Consider the following 23,189-nt stretch of genomic DNA (forward strand, 5'->3'; position numbering starts at 1 on the left):
GCCATTTGCCATCATCAATGCGTTAATGTTCAGGTAATTTTTCTGACTAATGAGTCATTTGTTTCATTGGAGTGAAGAATGGCTGCAAGTGTGGCTAAAAATACTATAATCCTTGCTGACCTCAAATACAAAAATTGTACAGGTTCTGGATCAGTTTTTTAGTCATTTCATTTCTATTTTGATGTGAAATTACACCTTATCTAAGGGCTGCCTGCTTTCCCATGAGTCCTCCTCCAACACCCTGTTGACATGTCACCATGGCAACGGTGCACCTTCGGGATTTCCTCGGTTGTCTGTTTTTCAGCAGTTATTAGTGAGCTAACGAGTCATACTGTCGGCAACAGTTCATAGTGTTTTGTCTGAGCTGAAAAGTAACAGTTATAGAAAGCCAATGTCGGATATATTGTGCAGGTGGCTGAACCAGGACCTCCGGCTGTCAAAAGCTGTTGGTGAGTGTCAATGAAACGGCAGCAAATTTAGCTAACTGCTAGCTTCATGAGGCTAACGCTAACTCGACGGTGGATTTCGCTACTTTGGTTACTTTAGGACGTTAACAGGCAGGGACACGCAAATATACAGAGCTAAAAATGTAAAAGATAACAAAACTTGATTAAATTGAATCACTTAACACATTTAAAGAATATTTACTGGCAAGTTAAGTCGGAATTTGTCCAGACATTACTCAAGCTAGCCATTTAAAATGTTTTTGATACGTATTCGAATGATTCGTATTCGAATAAGTGAGCAATAAACGTTAAGTGTTTCAAAATGGAATCGCCTCTCAACAATTATATTACTTATAAGTTGAACAGTAGGCTATTTTTTTTTTTTAAATCTTGTGTATGAATAAAACTAACAGTATGGATTAACTATATTCAAAATCCCCACATTTGGAACTGCATGGAACAATAGTCACAACAAAAGTATTTTGTATGCCCACCCTTAAAAATGACATTAATATTCCTTGGCATTGAGGATACCAAATTTCAGAGATTCTTCCAGTCTTCAGATACTAATTTCTTCAGCTACTGGAAGGACTGTGTTGCTGTATTTTTGTCTTTGAAATACCCCAAAGGTGTCAGTGGTCATGGTTTTCACATTTGTCTCCTTTGGAAAGTCTTGTGTGATTTTGACAGTTTGTTCTGCATCATTATCAGACTGTGATATTTTTGTTCTGCCAAGCCTTTGGAAGCTGGGAGTCTATCTATCTATCTATCTATCTATCTATCTATCTATCTATCTATCTATCTATCTATCTATCTATCTATCTATCTATCTATCTATCTATCTATCTATCTATCTATCTATCATCTATCTATCTACACAGTGCTCTGCCTATGCTTATGTAAATGACTGCATGCTCATCTTCACAGAGTCAGACACCTTTGCCAGTGATTTCTCCAGTGGCTACCTAATTGGGGAGGTTCTGCATAAATATCAGCTGCAGAAGGATTTCAGTATGTTTATGAAGAAAGAGTAAGTTGCTATCTCTGTCTTTTTCCAGGAATCAGTCCAGTTCCTTTGTTTTTTTGTTTGAAAATATCTTAGTGTCGTATTAAAATGTTGATAACTTTTAAATTTAGTCACACGTTTTCTCACAGCACCTCCATCTCCAAAGTGAATAATTTTACCCGCATCGAGCCAACTCTCAAGTTACTGGGGATGTCCTTCGACATAAACACAGCCCAAGACCTGATGCAGGAGAAGCAGGGTGCTGCCACACACCTGCTTCACCAACTCTATGTCTTACTTGAGAAGAATAAGAAAGCAGAAATTGGTGGGACAATGATGGAAATTATGCAGCCTGCAGCCAACGCAAACTTGCACAAAAAGGAGCATGAAATCTACTCTGATGTAAGGGGGCTGTATAGATATGTGTGTATTATGTGCATGTGGTAAAATGCCCATCTCTGGGCAACAGTATGTTCTGATCACTGTATGGTGATATATGGCATCTTTGACTGTTTTTTAGGCTTTAAATGTGTTTAATATGTTTTCACATTACTAGTTTAATGTAACATCATTTCCAAAATCCTGTATTTTCAAACATCTTTCCTTTTACATGTAGCGACTGCATCAGGTAGTGAAACGTGATGCAGAGCTGAAGCTTCAGAAAATGCCTCCGCACTATGGGGATAAATCCCAGCAATGGTGCGACCGGTCTGTGGTGACCCATCCTATCCATCCAAAGAAACGACTCAAAATTCCGGATGAAAAACAAATGAAGGATGGTGAGAAGGTACTGGAGACTACTGAAAGTAAAATGCAGTGATGCCATCCGTTTCCACTGTATATACTATAATTATGCCTAAATTTCTGATCTGAATTTAAGGCTACTCATTTCTCCTCATTTAAATCTTTGTCAGTAGAACTTTTTAATTCTACTTTCTATCAGTTACAACTTTTTGCAGTATTTTTGGTGTTAGACATTACTTTTACTTTATAGCATACTTCTTGAAATACCTTGAAGTTACATCCCAGCTGCTTGACGGTGGAATAAAGGAGAACTGATGATAATTGCAGTGTTGAACATGGAAACTGTATGTTGCAGCTGCAGGTGTGCCATCAGAGGCACAGTGACATGACTTCTAACCAGGCCACTAATATCCAGGTGAACAAGCTACATCTGCGCACTTTACAGCTTGACCTAAAGAAGAGACAGCAGCAGCAGCAGAAGCAGCAGCAGCGCAAAGAACGACAAGCACAGGTGGGATCCGAATGAATGGTGTTACAATTTACTAACCTATAGTAGGGAATTACATGTTCGGCTTGATGATGGTCATATTGCATTTGTGTCCCTTTTGTTTATGCAGACAGTCCAGACTGAAATTGCCCAGTTTGAGACAAACAGAAAGAAACTGGTTACTTCTGGTTTTGGTTCCTCTTCTAGGTAAGAAAGATGGACATTCATTAAATTAGTGTTGTTTCTGTGTTGTATACTGCCATGTAAATGCTTTTATGAATGCAATTTTACTTCAGATATTCACCATCATACCACAACTTTATATGTGATTTGAACCCTTTCACTTCTAGTGGTCAGCCCTTCCCTACAGATTTCCTCCTTGGTAGCGGCAGCCAGGCCTGTGAAGTCCCTGGAAGTGAAACTAAGATGACGTTACAATCCAATAGCAAGTATATACAGGAGATCCGACAGAGGCTGGAGGAGAATGCTGTAGCATGTGAACAGAGAAAGAAAAGAGTAGACAGATTCCTGGTGGAGCAGTTCAAGGCCCATGAAGCTCAAGAGGTGAAACTTCTCACTGACAAATGTTAATGCACTCAGTTTTATGAATTAATTCACTACAGTCTGTCTAGACATCCATATGTAGTCATTCATCCTTTTGCAGACCATATGGAAAATATCTTTTCAAATAATATTATACACATCTGATTCTCTTTTCTTACAATGTCTGTTCTTTGGCATTCACTGTCAAAATCAATCGACTAATCAGCCATCTCTGCCCCACGCTTCAGGAGGCGCAGCGAGAGGAGCAGCTAGTGAGGCGTCTGACACGTCAGACTCGGCAGGAGCAGCGTTTGGCAACACAGCTACTGCAAATGCGTATGCAGAAGGAGGTGATTCGAGAGAATCGCCTGTTCAGAGAGCAGCAGTACCAGCAGCGGAGGGAGAGGGACTTCAGGGAAGCTCTGGACAGGGAGGCGGTGAGATAGGATGAATAAGGAAGCAGAATATCCCTTTCTACTGTCCTTTTTTAGTTGGCTTTGTCAATGATGGTGTGAGTAGTGTCATAGAAACAAAAAGGTGGATTTTTGATAGTTTGTAGAGCATCAACAGGGTTTTTAGTATTATGAAAAGAAAGAGAGATAGAGAGACCTTGGTACAAATAAAGGCTCTATCTATATTTCTATCTGTTTTTTCCTTCCAGTGATCATACAGTATATTATAAAGGACTGATTTTGTAGAAAAAAGGCAGAAATACTCAGTTCAGTGTTATTCACATAGTAAGTGTTAAGTGATATCTTTGTTGATTACCTAATATTTTCTGTTTGTCAGCAAATCCCATGAAAAGACAAAGCTAACAGTAAAATTCTTGAGGCACACAGATGCATCAGTCATGTCACGAAGTGCAACAGTGTGTCTTACTGCTGTATAATTGTTTGTGGACAACAATTGAGCACTATGGTAAAAAGGAATGAGCTAAATTAGGCTAGGGATACACAACAATACTGGTTAGCAGTAGCAATTCATCATCAGCTTTTAATTTTTCCTGAGATTTGTTGATAAGAAGATAGAAAATCACCAAAGATATCCTTTAAATATTCAGTATATTGTATCATATGGTCATGGTGCAGTGGTGTTGCTTATAATTTAATTTATCAGGCAACCCCTAAAGAGAATTCTTTGAAATTAAGTCTTAAATATTGCAATTATTTGCCATTTACACAAAATACAATGAAAGCATCTTCTTTAAGAGATGTTTTGTTGCTTACTGATCACATCAGCTGCACAGTAATCAACAGTAATTGAAATCCTTCTTTTTTCTTTTGTTTCTCTTTGAAGCTTTCTCATAAAATGCATAGGTATGAGTTTGAGACGATAAATAACTCATGTAAGATTGTTCATCTCCCTTAATTAGCTACAGCAGTGGTGACTAGCAGGAACATTAATGTCATGTCCTCTCTACTCATTCCATCTTTCTGACTGGCGCCTGGTATAGGTTTTGGCTCAGCAGGCTAAGTTGGACTGTGCAGAGGAGATCGGAAAGGAGCTTGAATTCTGTAACAGGATTGCTGCTGAGCGAGCTCAAAACAGATACAAGAAACACTTTCAGATCTGCAAGGACATTTTGGAGCAGATAACAGACTTGGCAACTAAGGTTGGAGAATATCGACTGCTCACTGGAAAGTACGTAACATAGTTGCTTTTAGAAGTCCAGTAGAAACATGCAAGTAGTTTTTGGGCCCTAAACCTTCAAATACATCACTTGTTCAGGTAGTTAGTGAATATGTGGTAATTCTAATGAATAAAAATTGTGTTATTTGGTAGTATTATATTGAAAATGTACTGTATGTAAGTTGTAAAGGTGTTTCTACTTTGGTAACTTCATGATCTAAAGGATGGGACTGCAGGACTGAAAGGTCAGCTACTCTACTGTGTTTGCAAACTTTGTTTATTTCATTAAACAATTAATTTAAATTCAAATTAAAAACAGGTAGATTTCTTTATTTATAAAGAAAAAGAATTAACGACCATGAAAATTTAAGTTCCTAAGTACATAAACAACACAGGGTAGTTTGGGTATATACCATATGCCCCCATATGCCTCTTCAATATATATATTTGTGTATTTTTTTTCCAATGTAAAAAGGTATTTCAGGAATGTTCCAGTGAACTGAAATGTGATAGAAGATTGAAATATTTTGTGTAATGTAAAAAACAAAACTAAAGCATTGTGGTGTAGTGCTAATTCTAGTGTGAGTTTAATTTCTGTGAAAAATTAAAAATATTGCAATTATTCCTGTACAATTGGCCAGTGGTCAAATAAAGTCAGGAGATGTCAATATCCTGTCTGCTTTTTCTTATGATCAAATACACCATATCTTCATATCCAGTATATACTGCTCTCACAACCCAGCTCAGTATTCACTCCTACTTAGAGTCAGATTAAGAATTTCTGTTGAAAGTTTAATACTTTTCAGGCTCAGCAAAAAATAGGAAATTTGGAAGGCTAAGTGCTGTGCATTGCAGTTAGTTCTAAGTTAAGTGGTTCAAACCATTTCCAGATGTATGGTCCAGCTTTCATTTTAACCACAATTCCACTTATTAAGTCTAGTTTTGCCTCTTTTCATTTTTTTTCTGCTGTCATCTTCAGTCTGATTCCAGGGAAACTGATGAGAGAGTGGAAGGAATTGCTGTTCAGGGGCCTCCCTCTCTTTGAGCCGGTAAAGGGCCACCGGCCAGAGTTTTCTACTCCACTAGACCCCGTAGAGCTTAAGAAGCAAGACACACTCAACGATCAGGATTATGATGAATACACTGTGAGTTTAAAACATGAGTGCAGTGTGTTTTTAAAGCATAAATGGACGTGCGTGTTTTTCTCTTGAATGTAGCTGGTCTGCAGACTGGCTAACTTTTTTGATTGAAAACAGTACAGACAGCCAACTATATAACTATATAACTATAGACTTTTTGAGACTGAAAAAGTATATATATATTGCAACTAAATAGAAGCTTTTTATATTTGTCAGCATATGGTAGGTGAGTGGACGTGGCCAGAGGAAGCAGGGGAGACACAATTACCCCCAGGCAACAACAACGTTCTTGGACATGTTGTCCACCGACTGAGGAACATTGTTCATCCACCCGTCATGGAGCCGTCACCTGTATTTCCTCACTTTAGCATCAAGGCCTGTGTCCTGGGGAAGATTTGCTCTGGCAAAACCACCTGCGTGACCAAGATTGCTGAAGGCATGCAGTCCAAACACAAATGCAAGCATGCACACAAACACAGTATCACGCCACTCCATTATGCCTTCACTGAAATTATATATTAAATATGGCTTCTTTGTTGTTGAATGTGTGTGATGTTTTCTGCTTCAGCACATGGCATCTGTGTCTTATCAGCAGACTCACTGATTGAGGAGGCAGTGAATGCTTATAAGAATGGAGAGGAGGTTAGTCAGATACAGAATAACAGTATTTGAACTTTACTGGTATCTCTTTTATTCTGATCCAAGCACATAATTTTGCTCTGAAAGGATTTTTGAGGACCATAAAATCTCATACATTTCCGCTGTCTTAGCAAATATATGAATCTGTAAACCAAGTTTCCTTAAAGGTTCACATTAATCTGAAAGATTTCCATGTTAAATCAACCTTTTTTGGACAGAAAGTACAGGACACACAACAGCAGGCAGAGAAGGACATTGAGCAACTGCTTACATCTTCCACATCACTAAAATCTGGTGGGTTACCTGATCTTCTGATCTTTCTGTGCTATTATATACTATATATATATATTATATACATTACAGCATATTTATTTAGAGCTGCTTATTTTATGTGATATGTGTCACTTATAATTTAATTTTTTCAGATCTTGATACTGAAGAGGAATGTAAAGACAGTATTGCAAGAGTAAGTATAATGTGCATTCAATCTACTACACTACCAACCTGAAGAAAATCAGCTTTTCTCAACAACAGTATAATACATTTTGGGATAATGTAATGATTTGAAATATTGAACCTGGAATAAATATTTTTCCCCCCGAAATTGTTGTATACCTATTAGAAATGAAACACTTTTTTCTTGGTATACTTATTATTTAGCTGTCTACACGTGCCATACATGGAGCAGCTGCTGAAAATGAGCTGAGGAAAGGGAAGGCCATCCCTGATGAGCTGTTAGTGGGCATTATAGTAGAGGCGATCAGGTAAGCACATAACAGTCAGTTATGATCATTTTTAAATGCACATTGTCACACCATTAAAATTTAAGATAAATTAAGTCAGTGGTACAATCTTGCTTTTACAGACAGTGTAGACAAAATAAACAACAACCCCACAAGCTGTTTCGAGACAGTGAAATAATTATTGTGTCTTCAATAGTCAGATTCCAGCTCAGTCAGGTTGGATCTTGGATGGTTTTCCAGTAGACATCACTCAGGCCCACCTATTAGAGAAAGCCCTGGGTGGATCTGTAGGCGTAGAGAAGGAAGTTTTGAACAGCAGGACCAACCTTGCTGCTGATCCCAATCCACCCAAGCCTCCACCCCCTCCTGCACCTGTGCTGGACTTGGCCATGCTACTGGACGTCCCTGATGCGTGTGCGGTCAAACGTGCATTCAGTCACATAGGTACGTTACACTGGTCTTAACACTATGTATGTGTGTGCAATCAAACATTACCTGTTTGATAGTGCGTGTTTGATACATACACAAGTAACAAATCAAATGTTGACGTTGTGTTATTGTGGTTTTGCTCGCAAACCAGGTGCAGATACAGATACGGCTGCTGCTACAACTTCCCAATCCACAGACAAGAACTTGTATCTGGCACAGATTCCACACAGGTAAAAAAAAGAAGAGTGAAATGGGAAGATAAACTGAAAGGCGTACAGTACTTATAACTGCACGACAATGTGTTTAGGATCTAACATCTCTTTCCTTCTCAAGGATCGCAGGTTTTCAGGAAAACTGGCCAGAACTAGAGAAATGGTATGGTGGAAAGCAAAACATTTTGGTCCGTGTTGATGCAGATGTAGATGACGATGAACTTTACAGCAGGGTGGAGTCTATCCTGCAACTAGTTATGCTGGAAACACAAGAAGGTCAGTAGTTGTCAGAATCCTGCTTTTCATCTTATCAGACACTGATGACAAGTTTATGTCCGTTTATACAAAACATGATGTGAATTTCAATAGACAACGTGTCTTCCTGAAGCGAAGCACAATAACTTCTCACAGTATTACGACATATTCCTTCATCAGCTCTTGCCACACCGCCTGTAAAAGACGTAATGCTAGATGATGCAAAAGCTCCAGAATCTTCTTCTTCAGCCACACCTCAACCTGTAAACCAACCTCCAGCACCCACGGACAAGAAGCTCGGCCCCAAAGAGTCTCATTCTAGCCTAAAAGAAGAAAAAGTCAGAAGTGTGACGCCACTCTCCAAATCCAACATGCACTCTCCTAGAGGTGACTTAATCAGTAGTCTGTAAATTACACATTTAAGTTGTTATTAAAGTTAGTTTTGGTTACAAAATAAATTTTGCAAAGTTCTATTGGTATATGTATATATTGGTATAACTTATATAAGTTGTACTTCAATTCAATTCAATTTTATTTTTATACCGCCAATTACAGAGTATCTATTTATCATGAACATGATGTATTATAGACATGTTTAAAGTGATGTCTTTTGGATGGTAGATTTTTTTTTCGCGTGTCGACACGTATTGCTTAAGTTCATATAACTGATATAACACAGATTCGAAAACAAACTTTATCTGCAAGACCACTAAGTCTATTTCAATTTAAGCAGTTGAACCCACAGAATAGTCATGAATGGTTAGCGTTTAAATAGCATTATATTGACAGTTGGCAGTATTTTAGAGCAGATTGGCACTAAATCGCCTTCTTACTGCTGTTATCAAAAAGGAAGCTGTCACTATCATTTTTTTATTTGATCTAAGTAAGTTATTATGGTACTGTGATTTTTAGCTATTGATTGACATTCAACAATTATTTTATTTTCTTGTTATATTAAATAATTGTAATCATTTAATGAATATTTTTGTCCCTTCTGGCTAAAAAAATAGGACACTCTGGAAACGTGTCAGCGTCTTCAGTGTCCAATAACTCTCAAGCAGTTGCCAAGAACCCAAAAGAGTCCATTTCTTCCCGTCCAACTTCATCCAGACAGGAATACGTGGATGAACCTCTTCTCTCAGTAGGATACAAGTTCTATTTGTGTTTGCTTTGCTTAGAGTTCTATTTATCTTTGTTTTACTTGTTTGAGTTTGGGGAGCACCTGTAATCTCTTCCTGTCCTGAAAAATTTGTATTTGTCAGCAAGATATGACATGACATTTAAATGCCCTCACTGGGGGTAAAAGGAAAGTGGCCATCTAATCAGATTTTGCTTGTGAGCTTGTGGTCTCCTGCCTGTATTTCCTTTCAGTTTATTTCAGTTATGTGACATCTTACACTGTGTCTTGTTTTCTTTTATTGCTCTTCATTTTCTCATGCCCCCTCCTTCGTTCATGTCTTCCCTTCCTCATCTATCTCTAGGAGGTACCGGGGTACCTGTCTCTTTACTGGGATGAATTGTGTGATTCTTATGTGAACAGCATAAGGACAGTAATGCAGCAGCTGCGCTCACAGCGCACTGATATTAATCATCACATGTACAACATCAGGTATTCTGCCAAACCATTTTGGTAGTATGAAAATGTCTTTAATTCATGTTTCACACGAACAACAGATGAGCGCATTAAAATATATATAAAGAGAACCTTTATTTTCATTTGAGTCTTTGCATGATATGAAAATTTAAAAAAAAAACATTTATGCTCTTTAACAGTGTGGGTAGCCATTAACCTTTGAACACACCCAGAGCCAATAACATCTTGTTAACTGCAACCAATTTGTCCTTTATTTCCTTTTAGTACTAGATTTTTTAAATTTTTGTTTATAGTCGCAGATCCTGTATGAAAATTGAACAGTATTAGTCACAGATTTTTCTTATTTTTGGTATAAAATCCACTGTTCATACCATTAGGTTCTTAGTCAACAATATTTTACTGGTCAAAAATGTGCTATTTTTGATAAACATTGCAGTTATTCATACCTATTTCTTGGTGTCTGCAGAGAGGGTTACAAGCATTACTTGGGGCGTCCAGATTTAAAGCAAGAGTTGGTGTCACAGTGGCAAAAGGATTTTAATGGCGTACCTGATAATATGAGAGAAGATGAGGAAACCACTGCGGAGCTACACATGAGACTGGATGTAAGAAGAAGTGGTGCTGTAATACAAAACAAATATTCTTAAACTAATTATGGAAATAGGGTAAAAACCATCTTAAAAGTGAAAATATAAAATATATTGCCACTGTTCTGATACATGTACAGGGACTGCGTGAACGTTTGTGGGACATTAGTGACAAGCGTAAGGAGGAGGACGAGCAAGAAAGGGATGCTCTCTTGTATGACAACTGGCTGGAAGACCACACTGCTGTCCTGATCAACCACCACTCTGCACTAATGCAGGTAACTCTGCAGTTTCTGTCTAACCAACTGACTGAAGGAATTTCTTATTTGCCGTTTTAATTCTGCAGTTTATAGACTCATTTTATGGGCTATTTTGCTGTGTTAAAAGCACGTTTGTGTTTGACGTACAGTATGTTTTTGGTGTGACCTATTTTTTAGAAAAACTATAATCTGAGATTTCTTATGCTGTATAGGTGGAGTTGAAACGTTTCCAGCAGACCCTCTGGTTTCTCAGGGCCTACTATTTGAGCATGTACAAGCAGACGCTGCCTGAACCACCTTCCAAATTTGCAGATATCTGCCTACTGGAGACCCCAGTAACTCAGGATCAGAATGAGAGGTTAGAAACAACCTAAACATATTAATACAAGATACAAATAAAATAACAATGCTGTGACTAGTTTATGGGAAACAATTACAGAAAGTGAAAGATTTGTTTAGCTTCATGAGCAGTTTCCTACTGGGCACAAGTGTGTTATGTCACATGGACGATGGAAAGGACATTAGGAAAATAAAATTCTAAGGAAGAAGTTCTATTGCACACAGTGTTTGCTTCTCCTATACTTCATTCCTCAGACGTCCTGACTCCTCAAAGGGAGTCTCTGAGACGAAAGGCCAGGATCAGACAGGCCCTGTTAAGGTCAGACTTCCTGTCTTTCTTGATGTACTTTTCATTACCTTTTACTTTTTAGGCCTTATCAATGCCTGTAAGTAATTCATAGATATTGTATATACTGTATTATATACCTCACAGTCTTTGTTTATTTTAGCTGTTTCTAGTTGCTCAACCTCATAAGACTGTTCTTTATGGGTGACAAAGTAAAATTCTGTCATTCTCATTAAATATAAATGTAGCTGACGAACTAGTACCTTTAAACATCCTTACACTTATATAATATGTTAATAGCGACATATAGTTATGCTTTTTATTATCTGCTCTAGCAGCCAGAGGAGAAACTGATCTCTGACTATGAAGAAGCACTCACAGCCATCAACAGATTGGTAATGTTCTGTGTATCAGTGTACAAGTTTGCATATTATATATTATTATTTTTCTGACTTGTATGGTTTATACATTTGTGTAGGTGTCAGCAGAAGCCCACAAGGGGGAGACAAAAAAGCAGGAGGAGAAACCACAAGAGAAGGAAAAGGAAAAAGAGGAGAAAGAGAAAGAGAAGGCCTCTGCAAGTGCAAAGAAAATGAAACAAGGAAAACAGTCAGCAAAAAAACAGAAAGGCATGTCTTTTGTAGAGTGTTAAGAAAACTGGAGCTATACCATCTAGCATGCACTGTATATTTTCGTAGGCGTTTCATGTCATTATCCTTCTCATCCATTGTGTTGCTCAGGTCCACCAAGCCCACCTCTGGCACCCACCCCTGCACCACCTGATGACAAAAACACAGAGAAGACAGAGAAGACTCGTGATCAGAAAGTTAGAGAAAAAATACGTAAAGAACATGCAGCTGCACTGAATCACGAGGGTAGGCACACACACACACACACACACACACACACACACACACACACACACACACACACACACACACACACACACACACACACACACACACACACACACACATTATGAGATCTAGTGGTTTCATCATTTCGTAATATATAATATTAATCGTCCCATACTGACTAATATAAAACTATTAAAATTCAAAAATTTTTTGAAAAACAGTGCAATTTAAATGATATCCAGGCAGATGTGTTTGTTTTAATATGTATGCACGTATGTATTTGCAGTTATGATCATATACACAAAAAAATGCTCCATATGTTTATGGAATTGTGTTTGTGTGCATATGTGTATTTTCTAGGTAATGCAGCAAAGGTGCGCTTGGCACTAGTAAAAGGTCATGGTCTGGTGATGGTGCACTCCCTGCAAAGCAGAGCAGAACAGACCTTTAGCAGTATGCAGAAGTGGTTAGAAGCACATTATCTTGCAGAAATGAAGAGGTATGGTACAGTGGTACCTGTTGTATTAGTATTGATTTTTGATTCATCTGTGAAACATTATTTGTTATTTATCGCTATATCATATTATGATGTTACATGTTTGAAAGTGCGTAAGTCCTAAAAATACATTGTTGATCCTTACAGAATACTGATGCTACTGAAGTTACTTTGAAATTATTATTTGATAATAGAGAAATGCATACTGTTTGTAAAAACAACATTTCATCCTGGTCAGAGAGAGAATTTTTGGCATAGATTATATATAGAAGATACATTTGACATTTATCTATGTCTTTCCTTTCTCTAGTATTGACCAGTTATCAGATGTAGTTTTCCACCACATAGAGGCTGGTGATAAGCTCCAGAATAAGCTGGTGTTGGTAAGTAATAACTTCATGCTTGCTTTTCTTTTGTTTAATCTTAGATATTGGTATTGGAGTTGCTTTTCAGCAGTGTGACATTTGACTACACTCTCCTTATTCACTTCTCCAGAAATGTTCTGACTTCTATCTGAATGGAGACTGCCATATGGTACCTAGCCATGCTCCACCTCGTCCACCCCCTTTGGAGAAACCCACACAGTCCACCCCAACTATCATTCAGCTAGAGTCACTCCACCGAAAGCTATGCAACATTGCTCCATCAGGTACATATAGGGGACTCTTGCTATGGCGTAACTGACTCAACTGGTCCTGCTATCTAGCAACCCATCCATCATTCCTTTTCACTGCTTTCTGACTTTCAGGTCTCATGTCCAGTTCTGAGCTCTCCAGGTTTCTTAAGTATGTCACCTTTGGTAAAAACGACAGAAACATCTTGCCTGAGCCCTGGATGGGCAAAAGTGAAACACAGGTAGCTGATTACAACCCAGTACAGAGATAGCAAAAAGCAAGAAGAAACAGTTTTTGGTAGGAGAGGGACTTGAAGCAGGCCTAGCTGCAAAACGTGTGACCGTATATCACAAGCTGAGGGACACATAATTCACTATTTCCACTTAAAATATTGATATTTTTTCTTTTTAATCTTTTTTTTTTTGTATTGCACCATCCTCGATGTGGTAGCACTATTGTTAACATGATATTTATGCAAATAAGGCATATTTCATTAATAGCACAACAAAACAAAAATCATTCCAGCGCCACATTGTTTAATTGTTTGCATAGTCTAAGCAGTCAAATAAAAGACACCTTAAATAGCTTTCTCAGGCATCGTCATTTTCTTTTTTGCCTCCAGGTGATGGAACTTGTATCTTTACTAATGGACGAGTATAAGCTGATAGACTGGCGGCGGTTTGTGCTGAGTGCTGCTCTCCCTTGGCCATTTCCCTCCTTAACACAGCTGCTGGCTGTGCTACAACGTTTCAGGGCAGCAGATGCTGGAGACACAGGCTATGTACACAAGGAACAGTATCTAAAGGTTTGCTGATTTGCTGATTATATACTTTACTGTGTTTTAAATTACCTTTGGTCCCTCTACTCTAGATAAGCCTGTATTTAGTGATGTAATGAGTCATCTATCCACTCACGTCTCCTGTGCCCCCCTTTGTGCCATTACTGTGTAGTCTGACTATTGTTCTATAAGCAGGCCTGGGTTCAAGTTATGTGACAACACATTAAGATTATAATGTGTACTCTATGTAGTATGAAGAGAAATCTGTAGATGCCTGACTGTAAGAATGTATGGTTAAGTTGCTTTGCCTTCCTACTATGTCAACAGATAGAGTTGTGGTTTTCAAATGAGAGTGTCCAGACTGTTCCTGAGGACCCCTCTGAACCTGTACCCTATGACCGTCTGGCTAACTTACGGGAGGTATCTGACTATAATGCCTGACAACTTAATTCATTTCAATTCCTTAAATGGCAAATTAAGGTGTCTATAGTACACAAACACCATTAAAATCAGAAGCAAATATTTAGTTTTTTGTGTCTTTAATGAACACAGATTAAGGAATTTAGCTAAAACACAAACTGGTAGGGGATTCAGTCATCTCATCCACTTTGTTTAAACGAAAATTATATAAAATGAGATGGCATTAACATTTGTCTTGGTTCGTCTTAGTTCTTTTTCCAGCTGTTTGCAGACCACTCCTTCTCTCCCCCTCGACTGGATTACGTTTCCATGCTGCAGTACTTTGCAGCCGACCCCAACCCCAGACAGGGTTTCATCAGAGCACTCAGTGTCGTACTGGGGCAACATCTCAAGCACTCCTCACTGGACCATCTTGTTAAGGTGAATAAGAGTAAATAAAAATAAATAAAAGGCAATTTTTTTTTTATCTTCTATTGCAAAAACATCTATCACTAATGTGTTCAGAACAGAATTATACTAAGAAACAATGATAGTATTATCATTAATGCCAACAATGGTTTCTAACAACGTGTCAGATTGTTTTTAGTGCTTGGCAATTTGTTTGGGGAAAAAAACTTGTGTTACCATTGCATTTATCTACAGTCTATGCCCTGTATGGAAGAGGCTACAGAGCTCACCTCCATAGAACTTGATGGAAATTACAAGGAAGAAGAGACTCCAGGAGCATCAGGCAGTTTGTCTGAGGAGCAGGAAGTGTCCATCTCTGCTCTCCTTGCTGTCATCTGCCACCAAGTCTCCAAGATGAAGGACAGCACCCACTGTTATCCAGAATGCCCAAGTCAGGAGAAGCTCACTGAGGTATATCCTTTTGAAAGTTTAAACTGGGCAATTAATGATATACATAAATAAATGGTTAAAACAATAAGAAAGAAATAAGTGACCAAATGTAAGAACAATTAGTCTCCTTTTGGCAAGAGTTTGTTTTGCCATCAGTGTTTGTATTTAAAGGCATAACCTATTTTATTTAAGCTTCAAAACACAACTATAAAGTGTGACTAGAAATTCTGTATGTGCTTGTGTGAGATTTACAATTCTAGTATTCTAGTCCCTTCCTGCCTTGTTTTAATGCAACTGTAGCTTGTGTAGTATGGGGAGATTCCATGTCCTCATTTATATAATTAGGTTTAGATTAATTAGGATGCACTTTTACTCATAATGGAGGAAAATAAATTTGGCCAATCCTCTGAAGAAAATCCCTGTATACCAAAGCTGGTTCTTGTTGTTTCTGTGGATTTGCAGAGTACCTTTGTGCATTTGAAAGCCTGAGCGGTCTGAAAAACATAAGAGTGTTAAAAATGACATTTCTAGGCTTAATTATGATCTCTATCCAAATGGGAATACTATTTATCTCTGCTGGCCTCTCAAACCTGGTGCAGGTATTCAGAACGCTGGAATACAAGCCAGAGGACCGTGTACCATTCTCCATTCTCTCTCAGCATCCATTCATCCAGGGCCGGTTGGAGACCTCAAAACACTACCAGCTTGTAGTAAGTGTCTATGTTGACTCATCTGTTTTTTTATTTGTTCCCTTATTGTGACTTGTTTGATGAGAATCCAGAATTGCTCACCATTTGTCCTCTGCTGCCATAATCAATCACACATACTTACAGTAACTGCCCAGCATCATGTACGGTAATATTCTCTCTGCTTTTTAAAAAAAAATCTGGACAAATCTACATGAGGATTAACTTCATCTTTATCTCCCTCCCCACCTTTCTTTCTTATTTGCAACCTTTTCTATTTCTTAAATTTCTCTCTTTCTCGCATTGTCTCTCAGAACATTCATAGGGTGCTGCTTGCATGTCAGGATGAAGGAGAGCCAGACAGTTTCATAGTTTCCTAAAGGACAAGACATGATGCATTACACATAAATACTGAACTCTATTACCGAAGGAAACATGTTTGAGATATTTTCTTTGCATTTGTATTTAAAATGTTTATACTTATTTCACATGTTGAAAGAACAGATGTGCAATCAAACCTTGATTCAGAAATGACTATAACTAATGAAGGCTGGAATTGGAACATATTTTCAGTGACAATAATAACATCAATGGTGCAAGGATTGACCTTTCTGACTCGCTTTTTTTCCCCTGATACACTCCAGCAGTTTTTCTGACTGGCTTGTTTTTCTAATGACCTCTCTGACACAGAAAAGCACCGGTTGCGGTTACAATGAGTGCATTGTCCAGGATAACCTACATGTCAAGCCTGACTTACCAGTCACTGGCTGCCAGGGCATCCACAGCCCTATCACAGTTCATTCAGCTACTCTATTTTACAGTCGCTACTGTTTTCCTACCCGTCAAATGTATGTGAATAAGAAAAAAAGGTTTTTAATTAGAGATATCTAAACTATTTTGAAAAAAATAGTTAAATAATAATTTGTGTTTTAACATAATTTTTTTTGTTACTACAGACAAAATAACTTATTAAGGCATCATTTATCCAAATTCGGTGCAGGTGTCACAACAAATATAATTGTTATCATGCATTAATTAAGTGCTTCCCTGCTCTTATTGTTGGAGGGGGTTATTTTCTGTCAGGAGCCTTGAGAGAATGAAACTCCTGTTAACATTTCCGTTTGCCTAATTAGATACAATAGGGGCTTGGGGAACCCCTCACCCCCCTGTCCCACTACCCTTTCTCTCTTTCCCTCCCTTTCAGTATCACTGCAGGTCCAGGGCTCTTGGACTTCTCAGTGTCTGACTTTTAGAGAATATAGAGCTTCTCACACGTGTCATATAGACATAATCAGACTTGCAGACTTGCCTCCACAACCTCTCGAATAATAAGGAATAACTCAGCATCTTTATGTAGGACTTTTAACTTCTGTTGCAAGACAAAACATTCTGGATATATTTTAAATAGACTAAAAAAGGACTTGGGATTTCCCCTTTATCACTGCAGACTATATAAAAGAAGCTTTCCTCCTGGCTCAAACGGATGTTAAATCAAAAAGGAACAGACCTTACTAGGTGAAAGGATTATTTTGCAAAACCTGTTTGTTTTCTGTTTTTTATTTTGGTTATTTGTCACTGTTGGTTTTTTGTGAAAATAATTTTTTGGATCACAACTCTGTTTTCGGAGTTGTCTGCTGCAGTCGCTCACTGTGAAAACCTGTGAAAAGGGGTAAATCTTCTGTTGAGGAATTGTTCTTCTAGCAGGAAGGTTTTCATTACAGTTTATTTTTGAACTGGAAGACGAACACTTTGCCTGCAAGCCAGTGCATGGTCCTCTAATAGCAGCATGGAGATTGTATTTTGGATGTTTCCTCTTCTGGCTCTTCCACTGCTTCATTCGGCCAAGATCCTGACTGTCTGTCTGATTGGTAAGTCGTGACTGTTAAAGAACCATTTACTAGTTGTAATAACAGTATTTACTGTAGTTATTTGTGAAGTGGCCTAGAAGAAATAAATGCCTCCTCCCCAGACTGGTCCTCAAGAACATATAAAAATAGGTTGGTGAATGGAATTGCATGATAGTGTATCATACTAAAATTCATACAGTATTTTGCAAACAGATATATATTATGAACATATATTTATGTTTCATACCGATGGCATGGTTCATTTTGTAAACTACTTTTTTTCTCCCCCATAGGAGGAAGCCACTACTTGTTATTAGATGAAATTTCTCACAACTTACACCAACATGGCCACGAGGTCCGCATGCTCTTACAACTTGGCAACCCTGTTATTACAGGTATATTGTGCACACAAACACACAAACTAAACATACAGTGAAACATGTTTTTTGTCACGACATTGTAAATAAACACAATGCACATTTCTGCTCCTCCAAGGTCTTTCCTATGCCGATCGTGCAGACAGTTACAAGAGACGCACCTGGTCCCTGGGAGAAAAATACATCAAAGAATACAATGCCTGGTTCCTGCAGCAACAAACACAGTTTTTACTTGGAAGGTATCACACAGATTTTAGGAGACTTGTTTGCACATATCAGAACCGAAGGAGAAACAGATGAGCTCTTGGATGTGTGTTATACCAATGCCCAATTTATCTCTTAATGTGAATCTGAAATAGAAACTGCATTATAATAGATCCGATTTAAATGAGTTTGGTTTCCCTCTCTTCTGTTTCTCTTATCAGAGACAATTTTAATGGCTTTCTAAACTTCATGGGACACCTGTCCTTTCAGTGTGACAAACTGTTGGGAGACAAAGAAACAATAACTTTTCTCCAGCGGGAACGCTACGACATCGCCATCCTTGATGCTTTTAACCCCTGCTCCTTCGTCCTGACACAAAAACTTGGTATCTTCCCATCACATCACTTTGGTTTTGTCATAATTACAATCATCCTTCAAATCTGACCATTATTATAGTAAAATGCCATGTAATGATAAGGCTTTTAGCTTTTTAGATTGCAGATATATTTAAATGTGCTAGTTCAAGCAGTCAAGCAGATTTATTGTCTTCTTATTTAAATCTATCAACAACTATGATTATACCAGCAGCTCAAAAGTTTCACGTCCTTTTCTCTTGATTTACTCCAGGTGTCCGTTATGTAGCTTTCTATCCTGGCACTCTGAACGGTCCTCTGTCCATCGCTCTCCCCAGCCCAATCTCCTACATTCCAGTCTTCAGCTCCCAGCTGTCCGACCACATGAACCTCTGGGGTCGTGCAAAGAACGTCTTTTATTCGTTCTTGGCTCCTGTAGGTAAGACTGTTTTTACACTGAAGATCACATATTGCCAAAGGTGTTATCTAGGTTGCTTAGTAGCACTCATCTTCACTACACTGTTTGTTTGTCATTAGCACTCTAGACATAGTGATATTCTTAAATGAGCACATTTTGATTATCATGAATGTACCAAATCTGTACATTCTAAACCTTATCTCATTATCGTCTCATTTTTAATATTCTGACTCTGTAGTTGTACTTTAGATAACTAGTATTTTTTATCTCATATTTCACAAATTTTTTTTCATTTAAGTTATACTGCTATTTACGTGCCATTTTTTAAACTTCTCAACATTCTTCATACTTTTGGGTTTAATATTACGCTGAAACTGATGTGCACACTGTATAAATGTTTAAATGCAGTCTTAGCTCATTTAAATTTGGCTTTTCACTTTTTCAATCTTATAATGTTTTTATCTGCAATTGTCTGCAAATAGCAGTAAGATTATTTTTTTTTATCATCATATGAAATAATGTCCTGGCATTGATCACCTATTTTCTATTATGGAAAGAATGCTTTGAGTGTTAGCTAAAAGTGGTCAGTAAGTGGTTTAGCTAATACCTATTAATTGGGAATAAGTAGCATAATTATTTTATCTGAATGACTTTCAACAAATATTGGGCGCACAGCTTTGATTTATTTATTTATTTTTAAAAAATTATTTCTTGTGTCCTTTATCAAAGGTCAGGAACTCGTGTGGTCCATATTTAAGGACGTTGCTGAGCGCCATCTTGAGTCCGGCCCACCCCCTGGTGGTTTGAACGACTTACATCAAGGAGCGGAACTCTGGGCCTTCAACACTGACTTTTCTTTGGAGTTTCCTCAGCCTCTTATGCCCTACACTGTGCTGGTGGGAGGTCTGCTCAATAAACCAGCAAAGCCTCTGGAGCAGGTCTCTACTCTTGACACTCGCACCTGAAATATAAATGTGAGTCTCAGGTTTTCAAATTAACTAACCTTTTTTTTCCCCTCACTTTACCTTTCATTGTCTCACTTTCCTGCCGACTTCTTCTTCTCCTTGTGTACTTCCATCTATCTCTCATCCCTTCAAACGTCCCTCTGCCTACATTCTTTATCCCCAACCTTTGTGATCCTGCAGGATCTTGAGTTGTGGATCTCCAGTTTTGGAGAGGCAGGTTTCATTGTCGTGACTCTGGGGTCTATGGTCACCTCAGTCTCAGTGGACCCTTTGCTTATAGAGATGGTGGCTGGCTTCTCCAGGATCCCTCAGGGGGTGCTTTGGAGGTAAAAACATAATGTTCATACAGCATAGAAATATCCCCTTTAATTTTGTGTCATTTATCAGAAATTTTATCATCACATAGAAAAAAAATACTGTGTGCTTTCAGTTTATGCAACTCAGCAAACTGTAGGACATACCTAAAGCTGCAGTGTTTTCTTACAGGTATGATGCTCGGCAATGGCCACATCACATGGACAGACCTCCCAATGTAAGGCTAGTGGACTGGCTGCCCATTAATGACCTGTTGGGTAGGAACAGTCTGCTTTTTATTATCTTTTTCTATAAAAATAAAGGGCAGTCATAGTATATTGTGTAGATTCTCAAAAGGCTTTTTTTGCAGATATTTTGGACTATCTGGAAGATGAAATTTCATGATAGATTTTTGTCAGAAACTCAATCAAGGCCGCAGCAGACAGAGAGAGTTTTTGCTTTAAATGCTCAGTATAATGATGAGTCAGATACCATGCAGAATGAATGAATCATGGAGGTGTCATCTGATCGCTGCGCTGTGGGGATTTTTTCTGCTGTGCCTTGTTTCACATATACCACATCATAGTAATGACAAGGTACTTGTTCCTGTGTTTATATATCCCCACCTGTCCTGTGTTAAAAATAAGGTTAGCAGTGCTTTAGTCTATATTGTTTAAACCCTAATTTGTAAGACAGTCTGTTCTCATTTGTATGTCTTACTTCCTTTACTAAGTGCAGCTATTTTTCCATTGACCCCAGGCCACAAAAAAGCACGTCTCTGTATCACGCATGGTGGACAGAACAGCCTGCTTCAGGCAGTGTACCATGCTGTTCCTGTGCTGGGAATCCCACTGTTTGGAGACCAGTTTGATAACGTGGTGAGGGCTGAAACTAAGGGACTTGGCCTCACCATCAAACCCACACACATCACCAGGGAACTGCTCAGTGCCACCATTCAAACACTAATAGAGGACATCAGGTATGGAACGGAAGGCAGGCCAACATTTGTGATGTTAGTCGAGTACAGAGATGTCTGGAACTGCTCCCCATTCTTTCTCTTAAATAATCTTAGTTATCTGTTATTTCTAGGTTCAAGTCTTCGGCTTTGTCCCTCAGTAGGATCCACAAATCCCATCCTGTCTCTCCATCCCTTCGACTCATCCAGTGGGTGGAGCACATTCTGCACAGTGGAGGTGGAACTCATTTAAGGCCAGCTTCACTGATGCAACCATGGTATCAGAGATGCATGTTGGACTTGCTGCTTATTCTCTGTATGGGGCTCCTCGGACCAGTAGCTGTCTGCTGGACTTTATGTAGAAGCAAGAATAGCAGAGATAGACACAAAAAAATACAGTAGCAGCACTCAGAATTTCTTCAGGGAGTTCTGTGTCACTAACTGTACAAATACGAGAACATTTCAGAAATGTGTTCCTGCTGTTGTCAAATATTGCAGATGTCTAATAAACTACACATCTTGTAAGGGATTTGCCCATTTCACCTTTTAATACGTAAAACAAAATGTTGATCATCTGCAGGCTGACAACTGAGTATTGCATCTGATTATCAAGAGGAAAGCTGCAGAACACAACAGAGGTGAAAAATTACAAATGTTCTATCTAAACAAAGAATATGGTGTGCAATAGTAGCTTGCAACAAATGTGTTCAAATTATTTATGCACTTTAAGCCACATTATTGCTCAACTTGTCGAGTACTCTTTGTACACTTTCTGCTTTTCCAGCTTCCTCAGGCTAAGGGTCCTGCCCTCTCCCCTCCCAGCACCATCCTGTCTACCAGACATCTCATTTGTGCTGCAGCGCCTCGTTGTCCGACACTTCTGTGCTGCTTTGACCTGACTGCGTTAAATACAGGGGTGTTTGACAATATGCACACAAATGCAGACACACACACTCATATTCTAACCAAGCAACACTTTCTTTCATGCTTCTGTGTGTTTGCATATTTCAGATGGCAGCAAGCCGCATTATAGTTGATGAGTGAAGGATGTTTTTGTGCGAGTCTTTGCTCATTTGGTTCATATTTATGTAGACAAATTATGCTCAGAGTCATAGAATGATACACCTGAATTCTCACAATGTGCCCTACATGCAAAGTTTGTGTATGCATCTGAGTATGTGCACATTTGTGTGTGTTCTGGGCAGCATTATGGTCTGGTGGCTCCTAACCACCAGCACCACCTGCAAGCCTCAACTCTGACCCCTACACCCTCCTCTGCTGGTTTCCATTGAGCCTCCTTCCCCTGCCTAAACAGGACACAAAAGCAGACAGCAATGTTCACGGTCACCGCTCAAGCCACTGTTTAGAGCAGACCAAGCCTTGGAGGACCCCCTCCTCTCTGTTCTGTCCTCCCTTCCACTCCTCACATCTGTGTTGGGGGTTAGCAGGGAGGAAAATATAGATTAGCGGGGAAATAATGACCAATTAGGACAGCTTGTTCTCTGTCTATTCAGCTGTCCGTTCCTTCATTCTTTTCCTGCATTTCATTTGCCTGTTTGTCTGGCAGTTGTGGGTGCCAATGAGTCTTCCACTGTCTCGCACGCAATCCAAAACAGGCAGGGCAAAGCAGCCAAAGCATTACAGCACAGCACCACCGGGGAAAAAAGAAAAAGACACAAAAAAACAACTTATGAAGCAGAAAATGAGAATACCAAAGCACGTACAGCACAGGAATTTTTTTAGAACAGAG

The 23,189-nt window shown here is 38.7% G+C and overlaps 2 protein-coding genes across 4 annotated transcripts; both read left to right on the forward strand.

Annotated features, from left to right (window-relative positions):
- Nucleotides 1–261: 261 nt before the first annotated feature.
- On the forward strand, nt 262–16,632 carry spef2 (sperm flagellar 2). 2 transcript variants are annotated; one of them, XM_035945520.2, is made up of 38 exons: nt 262–449; nt 1,374–1,476; nt 1,602–1,854; nt 2,069–2,239; nt 2,552–2,707; nt 2,814–2,890; nt 3,034–3,247; nt 3,475–3,663; nt 4,680–4,867; nt 5,835–6,000; nt 6,211–6,430; nt 6,563–6,636; nt 6,852–6,927; nt 7,059–7,099; nt 7,294–7,397; nt 7,573–7,820; nt 7,957–8,035; nt 8,139–8,293; nt 8,453–8,659; nt 9,283–9,413; nt 9,754–9,881; nt 10,333–10,471; nt 10,594–10,731; nt 10,926–11,071; nt 11,308–11,371; nt 11,674–11,733; nt 11,817–11,967; nt 12,079–12,213; nt 12,556–12,694; nt 13,002–13,074; nt 13,187–13,340; nt 13,440–13,546; nt 13,928–14,110; nt 14,411–14,503; nt 14,753–14,923; nt 15,146–15,361; nt 15,940–16,050; nt 16,341–16,632. In XM_035945520.2, the coding sequence occupies exons 1-38, from the start codon at nt 392–394 to the stop codon at nt 16,404–16,406; spliced, it is 5,184 nt and encodes a 1,727-aa protein (XP_035801413.2). In that variant the 5' UTR covers nt 262–391; the 3' UTR covers nt 16,407–16,632. The 2 variants fall into 2 exon arrangements, with proteins under 2 accessions (XP_035801413.2, XP_054867451.1); XM_055011476.1 differs by having other exon boundaries at nt 11,677–11,733.
- A 134-nt stretch (nt 16,633–16,766) lies between these two features.
- LOC111564680 (UDP-glucuronosyltransferase 3A1-like) lies at nt 16,767–21,968 on the forward strand. Of its 2 annotated transcripts, none has more exons than XR_008602024.1 (10): nt 16,767–17,894; nt 18,167–18,268; nt 18,369–18,489; nt 18,676–18,839; nt 19,082–19,246; nt 19,955–20,163; nt 20,371–20,516; nt 20,677–20,722; nt 21,244–21,463; nt 21,574–21,713. XR_008602024.1 is itself a non-coding variant. In XM_035945522.2 (10 exons), exons 1-10 carry the CDS (start codon nt 17,813–17,815, stop codon nt 21,839–21,841), a joined length of 1,563 nt encoding a protein of 520 aa, XP_035801415.2. In that variant the 5' UTR covers nt 16,767–17,812; the 3' UTR covers nt 21,842–21,968. The 2 variants fall into 2 exon arrangements, 1 of the variants encoding a protein (XP_035801415.2); XM_035945522.2 differs by having other exon boundaries at nt 20,677–20,762; nt 21,574–21,968.
- Nucleotides 21,969–23,189: the final 1,221 nt, after the last annotated feature.

This window comes from Amphiprion ocellaris, chromosome 6 (genome assembly GCF_022539595.1).
Source record: "Amphiprion ocellaris isolate individual 3 ecotype Okinawa chromosome 6, ASM2253959v1, whole genome shotgun sequence".
Classification (NCBI taxonomy): Eukaryota; Metazoa; Chordata; class Actinopteri; family Pomacentridae; genus Amphiprion; species Amphiprion ocellaris.

Excerpts from the sequence above, each read along its gene's own strand:
- spef2 (XM_035945520.2), top strand. The coding sequence starts at position 392 with ATGTCGGATATATTGTGCAGGTGGCTGAACCAGGACCTCCGGCTGTCA. Across the intron at positions 8,036-8,138 it reads CTGGCACAGATTCCACACAG|GATCGCAGGTTTTCAGGAAA; the intron begins GTAAAAAAAAGA and ends TTCCTTCTCAAG. Across the intron at positions 12,214-12,555 it reads AGCTGCACTGAATCACGAGG|GTAATGCAGCAAAGGTGCGC; the intron begins GTAGGCACACAC and ends TGTATTTTCTAG.
- LOC111564680 (XM_035945522.2), top strand. The coding sequence starts at position 17,813 with ATGGAGATTGTATTTTGGATGTTTCCTCTTCTGGCTCTTCCACTGCTT. Across the intron at positions 17,895-18,166 it reads CCTGACTGTCTGTCTGATTG|GAGGAAGCCACTACTTGTTA; the intron begins GTAAGTCGTGAC and ends TCTCCCCCATAG. Across the intron at positions 18,840-19,081 it reads CGTCCTGACACAAAAACTTG|GTGTCCGTTATGTAGCTTTC; the intron begins GTATCTTCCCAT and ends GATTTACTCCAG.